The sequence below is a fragment of the Magallana gigas genome, chromosome 6 (genome assembly GCF_963853765.1).
Source record: "Magallana gigas chromosome 6, xbMagGiga1.1, whole genome shotgun sequence".
In the NCBI taxonomy this organism is placed as follows: Eukaryota; Metazoa; Mollusca; class Bivalvia; order Ostreida; family Ostreidae; genus Magallana; species Magallana gigas.
This window is the reverse complement of record NC_088858.1, coordinates 1,074,865-1,096,582: the sequence shown is the minus strand read 5'-3', so window position 1 is coordinate 1,096,582 and position 21,718 is coordinate 1,074,865. Positions and strand designations below refer to the sequence as shown.

General features: G+C 34.9%; 2 protein-coding genes across 8 annotated transcripts in view; both read left to right on the top strand.

Moving 5' to 3' along the window:
• Positions 1-34: 34 nt before the first annotated feature.
• LOC105343810 (uncharacterized) lies at positions 35-5,274 on the top strand. 3 transcript variants are annotated; one of them, XM_011451293.4, is made up of 3 exons: positions 35-174; positions 2,274-2,340; positions 2,747-5,274. In XM_011451293.4, exon 3 carries the CDS (start codon positions 2,751-2,753, stop codon positions 3,816-3,818), a length of 1,068 nt encoding a protein of 355 aa, XP_011449595.3. In that variant the 5' UTR covers positions 35-174; positions 2,274-2,340; positions 2,747-2,750; the 3' UTR covers positions 3,819-5,274. The 3 variants fall into 3 exon arrangements, with proteins under 3 accessions (XP_011449595.3, XP_019929102.3, XP_011449596.3); XM_011451294.4 differs by lacking the exon at positions 35-174 and adding an exon at positions 1,973-2,147; XM_020073543.3 differs by lacking the exon at positions 2,274-2,340 and having other exon boundaries at positions 67-174.
• Positions 5,275-7,577: 2,303 nt separating this feature from the next.
• The window catches only part of LOC105344453 (band 4.1-like protein 1), a 28,818-nt gene continuing 14,677 nt past the window's right edge, over positions 7,578-21,718 (top strand). For all 5 annotated transcript variants that reach the window (XM_011452259.4, XM_011452254.4, XM_011452242.4 and 2 more), the window contains exons 1-12: positions 7,578-7,704; positions 8,616-8,716; positions 8,819-8,926; positions 12,873-12,915; positions 16,367-16,442; positions 16,721-16,765; positions 18,957-19,136; positions 19,406-19,493; positions 20,272-20,424; positions 20,560-20,657; positions 20,925-21,118; positions 21,417-21,718. In XM_011452259.4, the coding sequence (XP_011450561.3) occupies positions 8,618-8,716; positions 8,819-8,926; positions 12,873-12,915; positions 16,367-16,442; positions 16,721-16,765; positions 18,957-19,136; positions 19,406-19,493; positions 20,272-20,424; positions 20,560-20,657; positions 20,925-21,118; positions 21,417-21,718 (1,386 nt within the window). In that variant the 5' untranslated portion in view covers positions 7,578-7,704; positions 8,616-8,617. The remainder of the gene's footprint in view (positions 7,705-8,615; positions 8,717-8,818; positions 8,927-12,872; positions 12,916-16,366; positions 16,443-16,720; positions 16,766-18,956; positions 19,137-19,405; positions 19,494-20,271; positions 20,425-20,559; positions 20,658-20,924; positions 21,119-21,416) is intronic.

Below are 21,718 nucleotides of genomic sequence, written 5' to 3'. Positions count from 1 at the left end.
ATATGATACTATGGTATATACATCCCTGGTTAAAGATATGATTAATTTGATTTGGAATTCATGAAAAAAATGATTTTTTTCCCAAACCTTTTTTCCCCATCTGAGTTTATTGAATCCGGAATTTTTTCGTCACATCGTAAACTGGTTCTCCAAATAATCCCCACCATCTGTCAGGTAAACACACATATGTCAAAACAAAACTTTTTGCAATATTGTAGAAATTTTATTGCAGCAGTTTTTCATTTCATGTCTTTTAGTATACTCTAGATTCAAAATATGTTTGTGATATTTGCATCGTGCAAATGCAAGAACTAAATTATGTGTGTAAGAATGCGGACTTGTCTGTTTACATTTTTCTGTAGGTAAAGTTATGGAGGCATATCTCTGCTCCTTGTGTGCAAGTTATTTTTCTATTAATTATGTCGACATGCAGGATAAAGATGTTGACATGCAAAATAGTTATGTCAAAATGCAACATAACTATGTTGACATGCAAGAAAACTGCAATCATATAAGAGTTACAAAATAATCTCCAAAAATCGCCAACGTGTGACATCCAAGATGCTAGATATGCTATTGATGTCTACATGCAACTTATTTATGTTAACATGCAATTTCTTTATGTCGACATGCAACTTCTCTATGTCGACATGCAGCTTAGTTATGTAAACATGCAGGATAAATATGGTGACCTTCAACATATTTATGTCAACATGCAGCTTATAAGTTGCATGTCGACATATTTATCTCGCACATAAACATAACTAAGTTGCATTTCAACATATTTATCTCGCATGTCAACATAAGTAAGTTGCATGTTGACATAAATAAGTTGCATGTCAACATAAATAAGCTGCATGTTGACATAAATACGTTGAATGTCAGCATATTTATCTTGCATGTTTACATAAATAAGTTGCATGTCGACATAAAAAAGGTAGCATCTTGGATGTCACAGGTGGGTGATTTTTGAGATTTTTTGATATTTTGTATAATTCGTATCTGATTGCAATTTTCTTGCACGTCAACAGTTATGTTGTATGTTGACATAATTATCTTGCATGTCAACATATTTGATAGAAAAATAACTTGCACACAAGGGGCAGAAATATTCCACCATGGACTGTAAACGCTTAGATAAAGTTGCCATTCAAGCCGTGCATTGACATAAGCTAAAATACACGGTTGTAAATTTTCTTACATAGCTTTGAGATCTGATGTATTATGTTAAACAAATTGAAGACCCTCATTTTTTCAAGTGTAATTAATTCATATATCATGGTCAAACACCTTGTACCCTAGTGAAGAACATTCAGATTGTTATGGGCTACATTTTCTTGTATAGCTTATAAAATCTGATTTAATCAGTTTTATACATCATGGTCATAATATAACTTGTATATTTTTTTCTTTTTGGTATTATATCCCACCACATGCATAACACTGTGACAAATCTCTCAATCACTTAAAGTAAACAATTTTTATAACAACAAAAGGCCAAAAACAAAAACCTCAAATGGTAGTTGTCCCAAGGATGTATAGTATATAGAACCGTTTTAACAAGAGCTTGGACTTTCGGTAGAATGTTTATGTTTTAGTTTGCTCATCAAAACAATCTGTCAAACATTGACCTCCTTTCTTCTTATTCTCTAAGAGAACCTCATTAATATTCATAGAATGTCAAAACCGGTGCTCTGCTATGTGAAACTGATCCTGTTTCAGCAAAATATACATCCCTGGATGAAGTCAGATGAGAGTCATTGCGTTCAATGTATGCATATCTATTAGCCAATGGCTGGACAGTTAACTATTAGTAGATCCCACCTTCATCAAATCGGAGTTTATCACATTCTGCCCAAAGTCCAAGCTCTCGTTAAAACGGTTCTATGTCCATGGTTGTCCTAACTCCCCCCATGCTGGTCTCCTAACAAAATTTAATCAAGTACAAAAAATTACTTCGCAAGATTGGTTTCATTGACAAGTACTTGTGGCAAACTTGATCTTAATTAATTCTTAAGTAGATGAATGGCTTTGTAGATGAATATCCTTTGGTAATCAACCATTTAACAGCCAAAATATTGGTGCAAATTAAAAAGAAGAGACAAATGTTTTGATCCTGGGGGCATGTTGAAGAACATTGTTTAATGGTAAATAATTATTCCATGATTAAAGTGTAAAAACTTTTAGTCTTCATTGAAGTTTTTCTACAGATTTATGTGAAAATAAGATGAAGATTAATGTTAATGTGTTCTGATTTTTAAATTTATTTATAGGCACAATCAGATATCAAGAGAAACAGGAAATCCCAGCCCCACTGATTTAACTCACATCTTAACTGATGTAAGCTATGTTTTATACTGGTCTGGTGATGTACCAATTGAAGTTTGTTCATTTCATTTATCTACTCACACTAAGACATAATTCTCAGTGTCAAACAGAAAGCATCATACTGTTCCAAGTACAATTGGTAAAATGTGAATCATGATAATAAATAAAACAAACATTTATGAAGCATTTGACCTGATTTAAATTGAGGAGTGAATTTTCTATTTTTGCATGAATTGTCGTTATTGTTTGCCATGTTAAATTTGCCTCAGAATGTGTATTTTGTAGTAAACTCAATGTTATTCCATGGCCAAATCAGGCAACAGCAACTCACTGTATTAATATATACTGTAAAAGTGCAAGTAAAGTAAACATTCATAGAATTGTAAGTTTTTGAAGTTGTATTGTTCTCTGGTTTCAGATGGATGGGCTGGAGCATGGGCAATAACAATGTCAAAGGTCACAGCCTCTGGCCCACGCACTGCATGCCCAACCTAACGGAGCCCCACCTGGAGGGGGACGAGGATCCATTGGAAGACAACTCCGGCCAGCCTTCTGATGCCCTCCTACTGGACAATCTGATCACAAATAATGATTACAAAGAACTAGAAAAGTTCATTAACAATACAAATGTGGATGTCAATGTGGAATTAAATGAGAAGAAAGAAACAGCCCTGATTATAGCAGTGAAACTCAGCCATGTTGAGTGTGTCCAAGTGTTGCTGGCTGGAAAGTCATGCTCCAAGAATTGTCTTAATGTCAATAATTGCTCAGCATTTGACGTGGCTTTGATAACTGCCTTTGACAATCGGTTGGAACCAAGACATTCCATCTGCTGGGAAATCATCAAGTTGTTGATGAAGGCTGATGCGGAACCGATCTGTAAGGACGCCATGATGTACACCGTGAGGACGGCATTCAAGTTTCAGGATGACAAATTTCTGCACATGCTCATTACTATGGCCCAGCAGTGCTCCAACTCAATTCTGTTTCACGAACTTCTCCTCAAAATACTGCATCGGCATCAACCGATCTATGTTGACCCCCTGGATCCAATCCTTATGAACATGTCTGATTTTAGTTTAAAACTTTTACGATGGGCCCCTTCCACAGATTTGGATTTTGTAATTCGCTCCCTATTTTATTACTTTGAATGTTACTGGAAGTCTCGACGAAAGAGAATGAGGACATTTTTCAAGTTGACAATGTATGCAATAGCGGCAGGCTGGGTTTATCAGACTTCCAATGTGTACCACATCTCCCGATCATGTCCCCACCTGGCCAAATGGCTGATCCAGCAGATGAAGACCCCGCCCACCCTGAGACACCTGTCACGTGTCTCATTCCGGCAGCACATTGTCTGTTCCGTGCCCGTGGCTATTGAGGGACTTCCGTACCCTGTGCCTGAATTGCTGAAGCGATACCTGTTGATGGAAGACGTGGACGCTCTGTGTAGCTTAGCCAATGTCAACATCAATCATGTCTCGTTCTGATTGGATCGCCCTGTGTAGCCTAGGCAACGTCAATATCAATGTCTTGTTCTGATTGGATCGCCCTGTGTAGCCTAGGCAACGTCAATATCAATTATGTCTTTGTTCTGATTGGATCGCCCTGTGTAGCCTAGGCAATGTCAATATCAATGTCTTGTTCTGATTGGATCGCCCTGTGTAGCCTAGGCAACGTCAATATCAATTAATATGTCTTGTTCTGATTGGATCGCCCTGTGTAGCCTAGGCAATGTCAATTTGGCCAGTTTTGTAAACACTAAGTTTACACTTTAAAATATTGGGAAAAGTAAATAAACTTTGCTTGTTCTCATGAATAATTCATGCCCCATTTAACTTGTGTTTTTTTAACTTTTTGGAAGGAAATTTTAACCAGTTGCTATAATACTTATTAAGGATGCTTTTATTAATACCAACATGTTTTTGCAAGAGTACCATTTTGATACTTCTAAAACTGTAAAGCTTTGCTCTCTTGTTGGTGGATTGAGAATACTAACGGTAAATATTTTTACAAATGAGAACAGAAAAGTTCAATGTGTTCGGCCCAGCCAATAAGAAGGGATCTGATTTTTCTTGATGTCTGACGATGTATGCTGAATTAATCCTTTCATGTATTTTGGCTTCAAATGAAACAATTACATGTAGACTTATCTTTTGTATTGAAGATCTGCTGTACTTGTTTACATGGTGTAACGCCTTGTCTGTATAATTAATGTGTGTAATACTAATAATACAGCTATGTGTGGAATTGAAAATGGAGTTTGATCCAGTTTAATCACCCCCCCCCCCTTCCTTCCCATCATTCTTTGCCAATGCTGCATATATACAATTTATAACTCTAGTCTCACTGTCTATAATATTTTCTCCTTTCATTTTTGTATTTTACGTTATGGTTTTATTTGAATCAAGAAAAGTTTGTCTAATCTATTCTGTCTTTCATCCTCTGAAATATTTTTAAAGTGCAATTTCTGTGTATTTTTTAATTTATGATAAGATTTTTCATTGTTGCTATGGTGACTACCTCAAGGATGTTGATATCTTCTTAAGGATGTTTCATTGCTATTTCTTGGATGATTTTTATAATTATCCCGTACTTATTTCCTGTGTTTGATATACTGTATACAGACACACCTTATGTCAATGCATGACAATAATCTCCGTCAGGACAAGTTATTTCCCCTTCATGTTTAATCATTACTTAACAAAGTAATAAGTATTTATACATTTGAGAAAAAAAACCAAATTGTAATATGTCAAACATGCAAGACTCTTAAATTCAGAAAACATGTATTAATTTATCAGTTCAAATGAAAATTTGTGTAATTAAGGGTAAAGTGACCATTTATTTTAATAAAGTTACTGTTTTAAATTTAAAATTCAGAAGTCTAGAACATGTAATGTGTCAATCCATGTAAATGAACAATAATTAAATGACTCCATTCTACGGCTGGGTTTTGTTTCTTAATTTTATCACATTGCAGTGGAGATGAAGGGGGTGTGCTGGTATTTATAGTACCTGTAATGCATGTGTTTGTAAGGGGGGGGGGGGGGGGCAGTAGTTTGAAGAATTTAGAAGAAATCATTCAAATCAAGATTAAGGTCGCATGCAATAAGACTCTCTTAATATCAATGAAAGTCAGTCAAAAACGCAAAAATTTAAAAAACAGTTTTAAAGACGAATAGGTTACATTATCAATTATTATTCACATAAAAACTTAAACAAGAAAAAAGTACAAGTTTACCTCGTATTATTTAAAAAAAAAATAAGATTCGGGGTGGGGGGGGGGGGGTAATAGATGTCCACGGTGCCTGTGGAAGAGAGAGGGTTCAAGATGTGAAATATTTTATCTTTGGTAAAAGAATGGTATTAAATCATAGCACTGAAGCAGTGATTTTACAGACGTGTACAAAGTTCGGTGAAGTAATCTAAATAGTAAATGTATTCACCGTTAGTCCTCGACATGTGTTATTTGTGTTAGGTGAGTACATATTTTATCCAAGTCGCTGATAACAACAAAACGGCGCTTTTTTCTATATAAAAGTAATAAACATAATTCAGTTTGGACAGAAAGCGATATTCCGTCTCGTTTTATACTTGACTTGTTTCGTTTTCTACAGTGTCAACTTTTTAACAAAGCTGCGTGATTTTCAAATGTCTTTATGATACCTGCGTTCAGAAAACTAAAGGCTCAACCAAGTAAATTACATTGAAAATTGCAATTAATTTTTATCATTGCAAATGTAATACCGGTAATAATGGCTGTAATTAATTTATCAGACCGGTTTGTTCTTTAATTTGAAAACAAAAACAATGAAGCAAGCAATTTAAATTTATATTTTAGTTTGTCATATTCCATTGTGAACTTATAAAGCCTAAAGTTTTGAAAAACGCAATTAAATTGTTAAATTCCATAAATATGTACAATTTACAACTCATCATTAATCCAAAACCTATATGTTGGGAAATCTAAGAACCACGTGATGTAATATTTCAAAATGACAGGACCAATTTCTACTAAAACGACATAACTTGCAATTGTGCGTTGAGACAGGCTCGTAGCATTGTTTTTGAAAGTAATGGGGGATGTGGACAAATTTTAACCTATGTATGGGGTCCCCTTGGTCATCAATCCGCCTGCCGGAAGAATATGCTTTAAACAGTTTTAAACACGTCCAGATTTTCAAATTCAAAGATTCTCAATGCTGGAATCACAGCTTTATCAATCACCGTAATTTTATCGTTCACTTGGTGCTTTAATATAAAGGAAAACAGAACAGGCAGAAAAATTAACAACGCAGTATTCAAACATTGTTATCTTTGTACCTTTAATACTGAGCAAGTAATTCAATTATTAAACTGATGAAGACAAAAATGCGTAAACATCTTAAAACATTACCGAAATTGGTAAATTAAGAAAACCATGTCAAAATATTTTTTTTTATAGTAAAATGTTTACACAGATTACAGATTGCAAAAACTCTGAGAAAACGTGGCTAACTTATTGATCAGATTTGCGTATGGTCATCACTAAAACCCAGCGCCCTTCAAATGGGGCGTATCAGAGACTATGAATATTTTATATTAGTATCTATATTTTATTTTAAAATGTAAACAAAATAAAATATAATGCGACATTTTCCTTTTAATCTTCAGGGAACCCAAGGTCAATGTTTATTGATCTCCTTGTTTCAGCGTCACAAAATATTTTAATTTATCATCGTGAACAGATAATGAACAAGGGTCGATACCTTTTCCTATCAGTTATACACGTGTTTTAATTAGTAGTACTCTTGATGACTTATGCCAAGGAATGGTTGTGTCATCATTTAGTGACTGATTGATAATATGACCCATTCATATCTTGAAGCGATTTTTTTTTCCAAAACAGCGATCATTGCATAAAAAGCCCTATCTTTAATTTGGCCGATAAAGATATAAATTAATTGTGAGGGGGTGGGGGGGGGGGTGTCCTCAATGGGCGGACTTTGTGACTGCATCCTATTCTCCGTTCCTCCCCTATAAACAGGTAAACGTGAAAACATGTAGATCAACATACATTCCAGAAGTAAAATAAGGAAATGACGGTCTATATATAAAATAAACTAATTATTTTTTAAAGTATCTTGATTATATATATATTTATCCCTAATTCATTTTGGCTTTTTTTCACAATATTTGTTATGAATGCAACTACCCGATTTTCGAGTAATTTCCCTGCCGACGGTCCACATATTTTTTGATTTACCATACGGAATACCTGAGACGGTGACGTCACGGACCGCTAGGTGGCGCTGCATTTTAAGCGTTTGGATATTTTGATAACCGACATGATATAAAAACAAGCCTGCGAATATACGGACCCTCGAACAAATGGTAAGTTTACCGATTCCAAACAACATGCCACATTCCCTATAAGTTTGTTTCCTTTCTACAAGATATGCTATTGTAATGATCTACCTGTGCACGCTGTTTACACCTGTAATTTGTTAAACTGATTTCCGCATTTGAAGCAGAAGTTATTAAACAAGTGTTAGGAAACAGAATCTTTGGGAGGGGCGGTCTGTGTTATGTATTGTCGTTTTTTATTCAATCTCCATGAGCTTAGGATTCAAAACCCCATTAATTAATTCTCTAAAAGTTCAAAACGGGAAGCGACTTATGCATTCAAGGGAAGTCACTCTTTCATGATGTTCTTATCCAATGCACTAGATAAGATACACCTGTGGAACTTTTTCATGAAATTATGATAAAATACTATCCAGTCCATAACTAATCATTACATTAACCCATAATCTTGAATTTTTTTTATTACATTGAAAAACTATGGACGAATTTTTTCATGAAAAGCATGGTCATGAAGTTATATGCATATTCCCACATTTGTGTTCTGTAAATATTGATCCCTAGGTTTTTAGTTATGTATTCTAGTAAAGTAAGGATTAAAGCCCAGTTAATTAAACCAAGGATGTGAAAGGGTTTTTTTTTGGGGGGGGGCTCATGTACTTAGAAATTAGGATCAATCAAGTGGATGGGATGGGAGCTAGTGTCCTGGGAGTGGGGTAAATGAAGGAAGGATCGAGATCATAGATCGATCGAGGCATTATAATATTGTGAGTACATAGTTATGAGTCTAGTACATACGCTAATCTTGGAATGGTCTGTAATTAATCTGTAAATCACATATATATTCATCCTAGTATTTCAGATTTATCCATACTCTCTGTTGTCTGACTCTCGAAACCACAAATGTCCCAAATTTGATAACAGGATTTTATTTATTTTAGAAATGGGTGAGAATCGGAGGATCACGCAGGTTCGCACCGCCCGCTCAGTCATCTGTCGCATCCATCTCCTGGACGGCAAACTATTCGAAATCGATGTAGATGTAAGTAGTTCCGCATCATTCAGTCAGGTTACCATAGTAACAAGTATACACTGGGCTCATGGTCAACAGACATATTCAATCTCATTTTTTTTTAACTTTCAGAAACGAGCTGTCGGACAAATTCTTTTCGACAAAGTGTGTGAGCACTTGGACTTGATTGAGAAGGATTACTTTGGACTGTCATTTACAGGACTTCACACTGGACTCAGGGTAGGTGTAAGGACTGTGTAAACCAAGGCCTGTCCATTAAGTGAATAAACAAACTTTAAAGAAACTTACCAAATAAACTTACAAAAAAGTACCGGTAACTAAAAAAATCTAATCTCTGAAAGAAGTTAAACAAATTGATATAAATTCTCATGTTGGATTTACCAATGTTCAAGATGATCGAGTAAAAGACGATCTCTTTGTGGTCAAAGACCCATTGCAGGTGCCCCTTCATAAGCAATATCCTGTACAATGTACCGGTATTTTGAAGAGAATGAGATCTTAATATAAAATCTATATCTCTTCCTTGTCATTTTCTGATATACTGGAAAGTTATTAAAAATTTGGTACTTCTGGATGCAGAAGGCACATACATGCACCAAACATCTATGGAGGATATTTGTTAACCGGGTTTTCCAACGGAAAAATCCGGTTATTAAAATGGTGAAAATGACAGGCGGGCGGGCAGGTGGCCGGGCGGCTGCCAAAAGGGTACCCTCATTGTACTCCTCCTACAGTTTTCAAGATAGGAAGTTGTTCTTTTGCAGATCAATTGTACATATATCAGAGGTGTGCATATTGCTAGGATTTTGATTTCTGATTATTTATCAAAAAAATACCAGCTTTTGAACTTAGTCTTTTTTTGGCAAAATATTGCATATAGGGTACTCCATTTCACTGGAACGGGTTGACATGAATTATGGATACAGTTCACATAAAAGAAAACCCGGTTTGCTGTCACATTGACATCTTTTCACTTGTTAATATTTTTAATCAATAATTATTAGGGCCCCGCAAGGATTTGCGGGTGCCCTATAGTAATCACTCTGTCCGTCCGTCCTTCTGTCCGTCCGTCTGTCACTCTTCCGTCCACAAATTTCCTGTTTTTTTCTAATAACTTTTTTTATGGTTGCCCAATCAAGTTCAAATTTGGTATGGTAGTTCAGTAGGCAGAAATACATATTTTGATGCTAAGTTTGGTTCTCTATGTCTTCTGGTTTGGAGCTGGGGTGGTGGGGTAGATTCCTAACTATGCATAAGAAGAATGGGCAAAGAGAGATAACTGCTGAGAATGAATGGGCAAAGAGAGATAACTGCTGAGAATGTTACCGTTGTATACATGGAAGGCTGTGCAATATTTGTCCTTTGGGATTAATTAACCTTCCACAGGAAGAAAATCCTAAGCTTTATCTTTATCTGTCACATTGAGATTAATTACTGCACTGCCTGTGTCTGCAAATGAACTTTGTTTTGAAGTTAAGGTCAATTTTGAATGATGTGTATAGTATTGTGTACATTCTTTGAAATATGGATTTAAAATATAATATTCATATTTTATTTCGGTTAAAATACAATGATTTATAATAATTTTATTGAATAGAGGCAAAGCCTAGGTATCATTGCATTGGTATCAATTCTTTGTTTTTTTAACAAATTTTATTTCATCCCATGTTAACCCACTTTATCCCGTGGATATGACTCATTGGATATTTTTTTGATATCCCACAGTTGTGACTTTACAATGGGATTTGCCTAGGCATAATGAAGTAAAATAATGTAGAGTTTTATAAACAGTGTAAACATTGATTGCGGTGTATAAAATATGGGATAAATAGAATCTCATGATTTGCAGTATAATATGATTTTTATCCAACTTGTGTGTTTTATCCCCTAACTAAGGTTCAAGAAAAAAACACTTTAATTGTTGGATGAAAATCATATCCAACTACAAATCATGAGATCCTATATAGTCCAGTTCTTTACATCTTCTGCTGGGCATTTATGTTTCATCATTGTTAATATAAAGAGGATGGAATTCAAAGTTTTTTTCACTTCTCTATATTAATTGTCATAGCGGGGCCCTTCCTGACTGGTCAGTTTTCTAGTTCTAGTACAAAACAATAAAAAAAGAAACCATATACATGTTATATATAAGCTATTGATATGTCTGTTTTTCACTGTTGTGTGGATGGTAAAAAAACAGAGAATGCATGATGAAAACATATACATGTATTATACATGTACAAGAATTCAGTAGCAGCTAAAGTGTCTTATTTATAATGTTTTCTGCGGGCAGCACTTGTATAAGTGTGATTTTATTATCAGGTAATAAACCACAAGATATCCAAACCCTGCACGGTTTGCTCAATAGTTCATGAAGGAAAATGTTGGCATTCTGGTATTTTCTCAGTATACACTGTTTACATCTTTTTATTGTAAATGTACGCTATATTTGAAAAAAATGTACTCTTAAAGTGCATGTAAATAGACAATTATTTAAAGTAAAAACAATTATAAAAAATAGTGCAGCCTTTGAACTAGTGCAAGTTTTCTTTATGGACGGTCTGTTCTGGGGTCAGTCACCTTGGTTCTATTATTGGGGTGTCACCTGATGTAATGTGTCTTATGGGGTCAATTCACCAGAACTAGATTTAATGGAGTGTCCTCGATAATTTGGTGGGTAATCCTGTTCACTGAGGTGATGATTTCTGTTGTCGTCCTTTGGGAGGTGGGCATTTAAATTGATTGAACTGTTAAATTTACAGCAAAATTCCCATGATCGCTAAGTAAAACACACATCGTAAATTGTGAGAAATCCTAGATGCGCTAGTTGTTAAATTCAATGCAGACACCAAAGCTCATAAAGATTAAACAAATCTAATAAAGGCACGAAAAATCCATCTTTTGTTTGATCACAGCAAGATCAAGTTTTATCATATGTAAAAATGTATTGAAAATTTAGTTGAAACTGAATGAATTGAAGAAAAATTGAAATATTGCTGGAGAAGATTGTTTACTTCTTTTTGGGTGACCTTAATATATGTCAGGTAACTCGGTTTTCATGGTCTTCCGGGTGCAGGTAATCATTGATCCAGGTGAGATACACCTGTATAATACCTGTAGATCCTGTCTAATCAGGACTTACCTGAGCACGGAATTCAACCATCCATCAACAAATCATCTGTCAACTAATTTACTACAAAACACAAAGAATTAACTTGAACTCTGTGAGGAAGAGTAAAATAGCATTAATTCAGAGGCATTTGCATTGAATCAATACCTGTTCATTTTGATTGATTAGTTCTCTGAGGGGAAAGAACACAAACTCTGAACCTGTCTATATCAGGTCAAGGGCGAGGGCTTAAATTATGATGAACTGCTCCATTACCATCAAGCTGTTTCAGGCAAATTACCGGTAGTAAATGTTATGAAAATTGAGGTTCATTTTTTTATAGAAATGCAAGTCAACTGAATTATTAAGTTAGGTCATATTATTTTGAAGTATTACAGCAGAAAGAAAACAAGTGATAAACATGATAAATTATTCTTCTGTTTGACTGCGAGTCAATAACTGCAGAATATTTTGAGATTATTGACTGTTGTTTGCTGTAAAGTCATTTGTGATTCCCTGGGCCAGTGCCTATGTGTGGAGTTGTTATCACACAGTAGCTTCCCTTGAGTAAACATTCTACAGACCCGAATGACACTGTAGTTCAGTTGATTTGTTGTTCCTTGAGGACGGTCGAGTAATTCACAGTGATAAGCCCACTCAGCTAACCACCGATGTAAATACGTCAGGGACCCTGACACATGGAAGAGAGAGTCAAATCACAATGACCCCCCACCCCACCCCCTCCAAATACACAGACCCCAAGAAATAGCATAATGCCAACATATATTGTTTTGTAGCTGTTTGTATTATCTGACAAAGAGTTAACTTTCCCATGTCTATGCTAATTAATATTTCAAGAGCATATGCCTAATTAACATATGAGAAGGGTTTTCATCAATTTCGCTGTAAAACTAGTAAGTAATTAGATCTTCACACTGTTAGTTTAAAAAGAATCGATATGATCAATACAAAGCCCAAAGATGAACTCTCTCTCTCTCTCTCTCTCTCTCTCTCTCTCTCTCTCAACACTAATAACTCAGTTTTGTTGTCTTGCAGGAATGGCTCAATGTAGAGAAAAAGATATCCAAGCAAATGAAAGGTAGTAAAAAATTCAGTCATGCATTTAATTTCATTTTTAGCTCACCGAGACGAAGTCAAGGAGAGCTTATGCTATACCCTCGGCGTCGGCGGTGGCGTCGGCGTCGGCGTCCGGACCTGGTTAAAGTTTTTGTTGCAGGTCCTGTATCTAAGCTATTACTTGTCCTGTCTTCACCAAACTTGCATGGATGATGCATCTGGACCTACTTATGGACTTGAAATACTTGGATGCTGAATCTGGGTCCTAAATTTCAGATGCTGGAGGAGGTTAAGGTTGTTGGACCAGGTTAAAGTTTTTGTTGCAGGTGCCCTTTGATAGCAATATCTTAGTTACTGCTGGTCATAACTTCACCAAACTTGCATGGATGGTGTGTCTTATGATACTGATGCACCAGACAGGTTTGAGTGCTGAATCTGAGCTATAGGTTTCGGATGCTGGAGGAGGTTAAGGTTTTTGGAGCAGGTTAAAGTTTTTGTTGCAGGTGCCCATTGATAGCAATATCTAAGTTACTACTGGTCCTAACTTCACCAAACTTGTATGGATAATGCATCTTATGATACTGATGCACCTGACAAGCTTGAATGCTGAATATGAGCAATAGGTTTCGGATGCTGGAAGAGGTTAAGGTTTTTAGAGCTGGTTAAAGTTTTTGTTGCAGGTGCCCTCTGATGATTATATCTTAGTTACTACTGGTCCTAACTTCACCAAACTTGAATGGATGGTGTGTCTTATGATACAGATGCACCTGACAGGCATGGATGCTGAATCTGAGCCATAGGTTGCGGATGCTGGACGAAGTAAAGGTTTTAATTGCTAGTGCCCTCTGATGATGTTATCTTAGTTATTACTGGTCCAAACTTCACCAAACTTGCATGGATGATGCGTCTTATGATACCAATGGACCTGATGGGCTTGAATGCTGAATCTGAGCCATAGGTTTCGGATGCTGGATGAGGTTTAGTTTTTTGGAACAGGTCACATGTTTTATAGATGAAAGCTTGCATAGTTGATTTAACTATATTATAAATGAAACGCAGAGGTTGCTTCAAATGCAGAGCCTGATCTCCATTATCAAGGATGCTAAAGAAATCTCCTACCTCACTCAAACCAGCTCGATAGATAGATGTGTTTGTTGATAAATGATATAACATGATTCCTATGATAAAGTATTGTATGATATGAAACAATATTGTTTGATATTATACAATATGATATCATTTGTTATATTAGTTATAAAAAGTTATACGATACGATATGATATTGTATCATTTTTTTTTTTATATTTTATGATATGATATTGTATCATGATATTGTTATGTATAGTATTGTATATTATGATACAATATTGTATAATATTATATTGTATTTTTAATTTATTATTTTATCACATGATACAATTACATAAGATATTGCAAAATATTATATTGTATCATACAATATTGTATGATATGATATTAGTTTCAGTAATATAGAATTATATCACATGAAATTGTATTATATGATATTGTGATATTATATAATATGGTATCATACGATATTGTGTGATATGATATTGGTTTATATGATATATTATCATATCACATGAAATTGTATTATATGGTATTGTAATATATATTATTGTGTCATATGATACAATATGTATAATACAATAATGTATTTTATAATATTTTACTTTATCACATAATATTGTATCATTTGATAAGATACAATGTTGGAATCAAATCATATTGTATAATATGATATAATATCATATAATGTATCAAATATGTTTCAGTGTCATTCAATACAATATCATACTATATTATACAAATATAGCCCTTTCATGAGGTCGATCCATAGATATATCGTCTTCACAGAAAAGCATATCGACCGAGCACGAAGTGCGAGGACGATATGCTTTTCTGTGAAGTCGATATATCTATGGATTGACTGAGTGAAAGGACTACATTCGTTACATTATTTTCGAAGTCTTTATATACATATCTCCATTCGTTGTTCTAGCTTCCATGTAAAATTTAGCTAGCAGGTCGTCTAACTTCTCGCACTCGAAATTTACGAAATATCCTGTCTGCAACTTCCATCTTTGTTGTTTGTTTACGCGGAGAGAATTTTGATTGGTTGGGGTGAATCAGGCCAGCCAATCAAATTCATTTTAACATTAGAGGAAAATTTTCCTTATCTATATTTAGAAAGTACAGGTCAATCCGAGTTTTTAAAGCTTATTTTTAGAAAGTACAGGTCAATTCGCATTTTTATACTTTGACACGTGATATCAAAAGAACCAATGATAGAATACGTTATAATGCATGAAAATAATATTATACAATATAATATCATGTTTCAATGTTATGATGTATTATGCAATATGATATTGTAATATAATACTATATTGTATTATATTTTATGATATTGTATTATGTGATCAAATACAATAAGGTATAACACTATATAAATAGTGCCTGTTTGGGAGGGTAACAGTTGAAATTGACACCCCGAGAAAACCATTGTCAACCGACGCGAAGCGGAGGTTGACAATGGTTTTCGAGGGGTGTCAATTTCAACTGTTATCCTCCCAAACAGGCACTATTTATTTTGTTATACTGAATGTCTTTTTTAAAAATAATTTTTAAGAAAATTTTACTGCTTTTATATAGGAATAACGTGAATTCTACAGCGAACCGTACGCGCATAATTTTCGCGCATGTAACATTTTTTAATGTTACCCGTTGCCAAGTGCGTTGCTAACGCTGAGGGTAATAGTAAATATTATTAACTGCGTCTTAACCAATCAGATTTCAGTATTTAACATGAAAGTATAACAAAATACAATGTCATATCATACGTTACAATATCATATCTCATTATTGTTTATTACGGTATTTTATTGTATTATATGATATATATTATAAATATGACATGATGCAATATTTAATTTTATATCATTGAATTGATTAACATATGAACATATGATTATCCGAAAAAAAATTATCAGATGATACACGATATTTTGTCAAAACAGAATCCATGAATATCCAAGATCATAAAGTATGATTTCCATATAAAATGATAAAGGTGGTCTTATGAAGGTGATGTCTCATAAGGGTGATGCTCCTTCTCGGTGAGCTTCGTAATCTATGATTACCTATGTTATCTTAGCATGCTGCAGCTTTGTATGGACTTTGTTACAGCAATCAAGTATGCAATCACTGTTAGTACATGTATATGAATGCCGATCACGTCATAAATTCCATGTAACATTTTGAAGATTAAAATCTAAATCAATATTGTTCTTTGCACAGGCAAAATGAAAAATAAAAGTGAGAAATTTGGTTATAGACAGTAATAAATAGAAAAGAAAAGAAATTTGATAAAATCAATTCTGATCCTATTGTGGGTACCAATTTACCAGACTTTTTCATGATGCATTTATTCTATCAATTTAACTTTGTAGGTCTGGCCTGGGAGTTTAAGTTTGAGGTGAAGTTCTACCCCCCAGATCCTCAGACACTGCACGAGGACCTTACTAGGTGAGTCTATAGTATAATTCACCCCCTTAATGCCTACCTCCCCCCCACACACCCCCCTCCTCCCCCCCCCCCCCCAATCTGACCTCTCCTTAATCACAAACAAATAATTTAAACCATGGTATGTTTTCTTTTCTTCTCATTCTCCACTTTCTCAATGAAACAGATTGAACTTGAGTTGTTCACAAGTTTTCTTTCTCCATTTACCCAGAGAAAATCAATTTTATTTAAAATTTTCTTTGTTTTGAATCAAAGCTAATTAATTTTGTTTTGTGTTGTAGATACCAGCTGTGTCTGCAGATAAGAAACGACATTGTCAATGAGAAGTAAGTCAGCTATTGAAAATCATGACGATTTTAAAAATGTAGATAAGAAATTTCAGGATCAAAAGGATTTTTTTAAAATAAATACCTCTTTTGTCTGACATGCAGAAAGTACCTTTCTTTTGAAATCCAATGGTCAGCAGATATATTTTTAATTAATTTATATTTTCTAATATTTTTTAAAATATCTCTACCTACTAGGCATGGGGTAATCGAAATTGAGTAATCGTAATCGATTGTAATGATTACTCTTTTCAAGTAATCAACAGTAATCTGTAATCAAAGATATTTTCGATTACTTGTAATCGTAATTTAATCGATTACAGCTAAAAAGGTCAGTTTAATTATAATTACTTTTTCGATTACTCTTTACATAAACATATTATGAAGCACTTATTGTATGAAAAAATACTCTTCAAGTGTTTATAATACAATTCATTGAATAAAATTGTTTATATTCATTTTTATTATTTTCTACTTTCACTTAAAGTAGTCCGAGTATCGCACTACGTCATAATACGGATTTTACAATATTGGTTCGGCTTTTACAAAGCGTTTTTGATACCCGGTATTGATTTTGCTCTACATCGCTGTTGTAAACAATGGCAATAATAAGCAATTAGAACGGTAATATATGTATTCTATGAGAGATAGAAATGAATAATGTTGAGAAACTCGATTATGTTAAAGTAAAATAAAAAACGAAGTTTCTGATTAACCAGGATCTCAGGTATGCTTATATCTTCTTTGTTTTGACCCCCCCCCCCCCCGAATTTTTCTTTTTCTTTTACTAAAACCGGTTTAGAGACAGAAGCTATTTCGAATTTAATCAATCGTCAATTAATTAATGTTTAAATGATATCTAACATTGTTGACAGATCTAGGCAGAAAACTGTAGCAAAATGTGATTTTTACGGATTTTTTCGTCAGGGTCTACTTGGTTTAGAGCTTATAGCGTGAAAAGTAATCCGTCAACATATAATTTATTTTACCAAATCTTTTTTCTAAGATGTCAATCTATAGAATAATCACCATGAATTTAAGTTTGAGTCCATAAAATAGTAAAAAAATTACCAAACGCGATACTAGCATTGCATTTTTTGTATTCTATTTTGATACATCAGGTCCATAAAGCGTAATTACTTACAAAAACTTGCGCAAAATTATTAATGAGATATGGCTTAAATAAATATTTTTACTCTATTTTGTATGTTCAGTTCTAATTTTCCCAAATTTTTGTAATTATTTTTAGGAAAAACGGACGTCTGGCAAATTTCATAATTGTCAATAATTTTTGTAAGGGGGTATACCCGTCTGAGAGGTGATAACAACCAAACTAGCATGTAAACATACATATTTTCTTTTGAATATGTATTGCTAGAATGTATATTTATCTTTTAAAGCTAAGCTTTTAATGATTGAGCCCATTTAGTGCCGAGTGTAGGACTACCTTAAAATATAAATATTGGTTGACATGTCATTGAGTACAGAATCAGATAATCAGTTTACTCTGTGTTTCACACTTCTTTGCAGAATTTTTTAACATAGTGTGGCTCTGAAAAACCACTAAGCTACTGACAATTATTAGAGAGAGAGAGAGAGAGAGAGAGAGAGAGAGAGAGAGAGAGAGAGAGTTTTATATTTTGTGTCTATTTTGCCAGAGAAAGATACAAAAGGGTGTGTAAGTGTCACTAAGTGTGTTTGTCCTTGTCAAGTAAGGAATCCACAAAGCAGTTAATAAGATGTGACCTCCCTAATCCTGTTTAGATAACAATTAAAATAGCCCCATTAAGGATCTATTTTAAAAATCAACACAATTACAAGCTCCAAACACGTACAATTCATTCAAATCATCATGAAGCAAGGCTGCCTAAAAGTTCTTTGCATATTTCCGATGATATTTTTAAAAATTATAAAATTTCAATCAAATTCAATTCTCGTATTACCAATTACAACTGAATAATTATGATGGCTAAAGGTGCAAGGTCAAGAATTCATCTAAACTCGTTAACCCCCAAGAAAAAAAAACTTGTTTACATGACAGAGCTGTACCTACCAACCATAAGTTTGAGCCCTGGGTCAAAATATAGCAACCAAAACTTTATGAAAAGATGGCCTCAGATAATACAGGTAAAGAAATTGAATACATTTAACAGAATGATGCACATGTAGCATTTCTATTATTGTATCTTAGGCTTCCCTGCTCTGCGGTGACATACGCACTACTCGGCTCCTATACCGTCCAATCAGAATTAGGAGATTTCGACATCGATGAATTCGGTCCTGGAACAGAGTACATCAGAAAAATGAGATTCGCTCCTCATCAAGACCGCGAACTGTTGAAGAAGATTGCAGAGCTTCACAGGACTCATAAGTAATTGATGAAAACTGTTCAATTTTAAACATATACTTGATATATACTTATCCTTCAGTTTATACAGTAAATTATGGTGTGCTGCAAAAGTTAAGTTTTGCCAAATTAAAGAAAAATATAATGAAGAAATAGATTGTGATCATTTTAATAAAGTTAACTTGCTGAGTTGAAATTATGAAAATCTACCAAGGTCAGCATTTCAAACTCTACTTTTAATGAAAATTTGTCAAAATTCCCAAAACCCAAAAATGACTGTCTGGCTTTTTCAGGGGTCAGACACCAGAAGCAGCAGAGTTACACTTCCTGGAAAACGCCAAGAAACTTGCGATGTATGGAGTGGACCTCAGTAATGCAAAGGTAGACATCTTCATTTTCTCTTATATGTGTCCTTGAAGGCACATCACATACGGCGGGTGCTTATTCCCAGTTTCCATGGTGCTAAGCGGATAAAGTCACTGATTCCCCCTGGATGAGACACCAGTCCATAACAGGTTAACCCCCAGCATAAGCCGGTACCTAATTTCAGCTGGGTGGACTTAAACAATGTAGATGAAGTGCCTTGTCTAAGTTAAGTGACCACTGTGGGGTTTGAACCATTGACCTTTCGGTTACTGGGCTAACGCCAATAACCACTGAGCAGTGTGCTCCATCTTATATGTGTGCTCGTTAGTAATTTATCTCATTGTATGCTCGATAGTAATTTATTTCATTTTGTGCTCTTTAGTCAATTAAAAACTGATATTTTGCAAGTGTGTCTGAACTACTGTTTGCAGGAAAATATTTTTTTTTATTTCGTCCTTTCGCCCTCGTTGTCAGCCAGAAAATTTAAGGGTAGATTTTATCGTCTCAAATGATCTCTCTTTAAACTCAACTGTGTCTTGGAAAATTCAAGACAGCGCAAAACTGTTTGCAAGTTTAGAGGGGCAAAAATTACACTGGGCGAAAATAACCCTGTATACAGAGTATTTGTTGATTTTTGTTAAGACATGGTGATTTGTAGAAATTTACTGGTATCAATGAGTAACTGAGATTTTATGAATGATAGATTTTTGTCAAGTCGAGGAGAATACAGACATTTAGCTGATATGGCTGAGTTTATTTAGACACTTGGTTTTACGATTTGTTGATTTTGCAGGATGGGGAGAATGTCGACATACAGCTAGGCGTGTGCTGGAGTGGAATCCTAGTCTTTAGGGAGAAACTCCAAATCAACAAATTTGTGTGGCCAAAGATTCTGAAGATGTCGTACAGGAGAAAGAAGTTCTACATCAAGTTACGAACCGGGGAGGTAAGAACAGTTGTAGATTGTTGTGTCTGAATCCAGTAAGGCTTATTCAGGGACGACTGTCACGACATTGTCCTGTTCATTAATTACCTTAATTACCTTAAATGGATTTCTGATCATGAAACATTTCGTTGGCAGTTTGAAGAGTTCCAGAGCTTGATTGGATTCAAGTTTATGTCAAGCAGGCACGCTAAACGCATGTGGAAAATCTGTGTAGAAAACCATGCTTTCTTTAGGTAAATACTTGCCATATACTTATGTATAACCCATAAAATATATCACATATTGTAAGAGGTAGGATAGGAGGAAGAGAAAGAGAAAGAAAGAGAGAGGGGGAAACAAATAATTTAATGTCAATTGATTCATGTTTGATAACCAAAAAGGAAAGAAGATGATGAAAAGAGATAGGGAAAAGAAAGTGATTTTAAGAATTGACTAGGAAGATAGAAAAAATGAGATAAGTTGGCAGTGGATTGATGATGATTTGACTGTGTGTGTTACAGGAACAGGGAGCCAGACTCACCTGGAACACAAAGGGGACTGCTCCGACTTGGATCCAAGTTCCGCTACTCCGGTCGCACCCACTTCCAGACCAAGCAGGCTATGATGGGCGTGGACCGCCCCTCCCCGTTCTTTGATCGGGTTCACAGTCGCGCTACATATCACGGCAGAACCAAGAACAAAGACCTTCATGATGGTAACAAATGGAAGAATATTTATATAAAATAGAGTTTCAGTTGCTTTTATTTGTTTCCTAGTATTATCATCTTTAAATTCAGATATCACTCTTGGTTCAGCAGTTATAGCATTGCGTCTTTGATCTCTATTTTTTTTTTTATTGAATATTTATTGAGCAATTCATTATATTTTCATCCTATGTTTTGGGTTTGTTGGTCCTCTATCTTGCTCAGATTATCTTTCATTTCATACAATTACCCATTATTTTAATATTTCCCAGCTATGTTTTTGATTTGTTGTTTCTCTGTCATTGACAGAAATGTTTAAGCCTCGCCCAGAGCCAAGACACATCCCAGAGTACAACCGTGAGGAGAAGATGATGAAGAAGGTTCCGGAACCGGAGATCCATAACAGAGAGCCGGAGGATGTGTTTGATGATGACGAGGAGGAGGGGCCTGACAACAGGAAGAGTCGCATGGAGAGGATGCACGCAGTGCCCACTCCACTTGCAGCAGTGATGAAGAAGGATGCCCCAGTGAACAACAACTTAGAGCACCACCACCGCCGGCGGCGATCATTTGAGGAAGCGGACGATAGAGAGGGAGCGGAGGATGACATG

Bases quoted from the DNA above. Each gene is read 5' to 3' on its own strand.
- LOC105343810 (XM_011451293.4), top strand. From the start codon at position 2,751: ATGGGCTGGAGCATGGGCAATAACAATGTCAAAGGTCACAGCCTCTGG.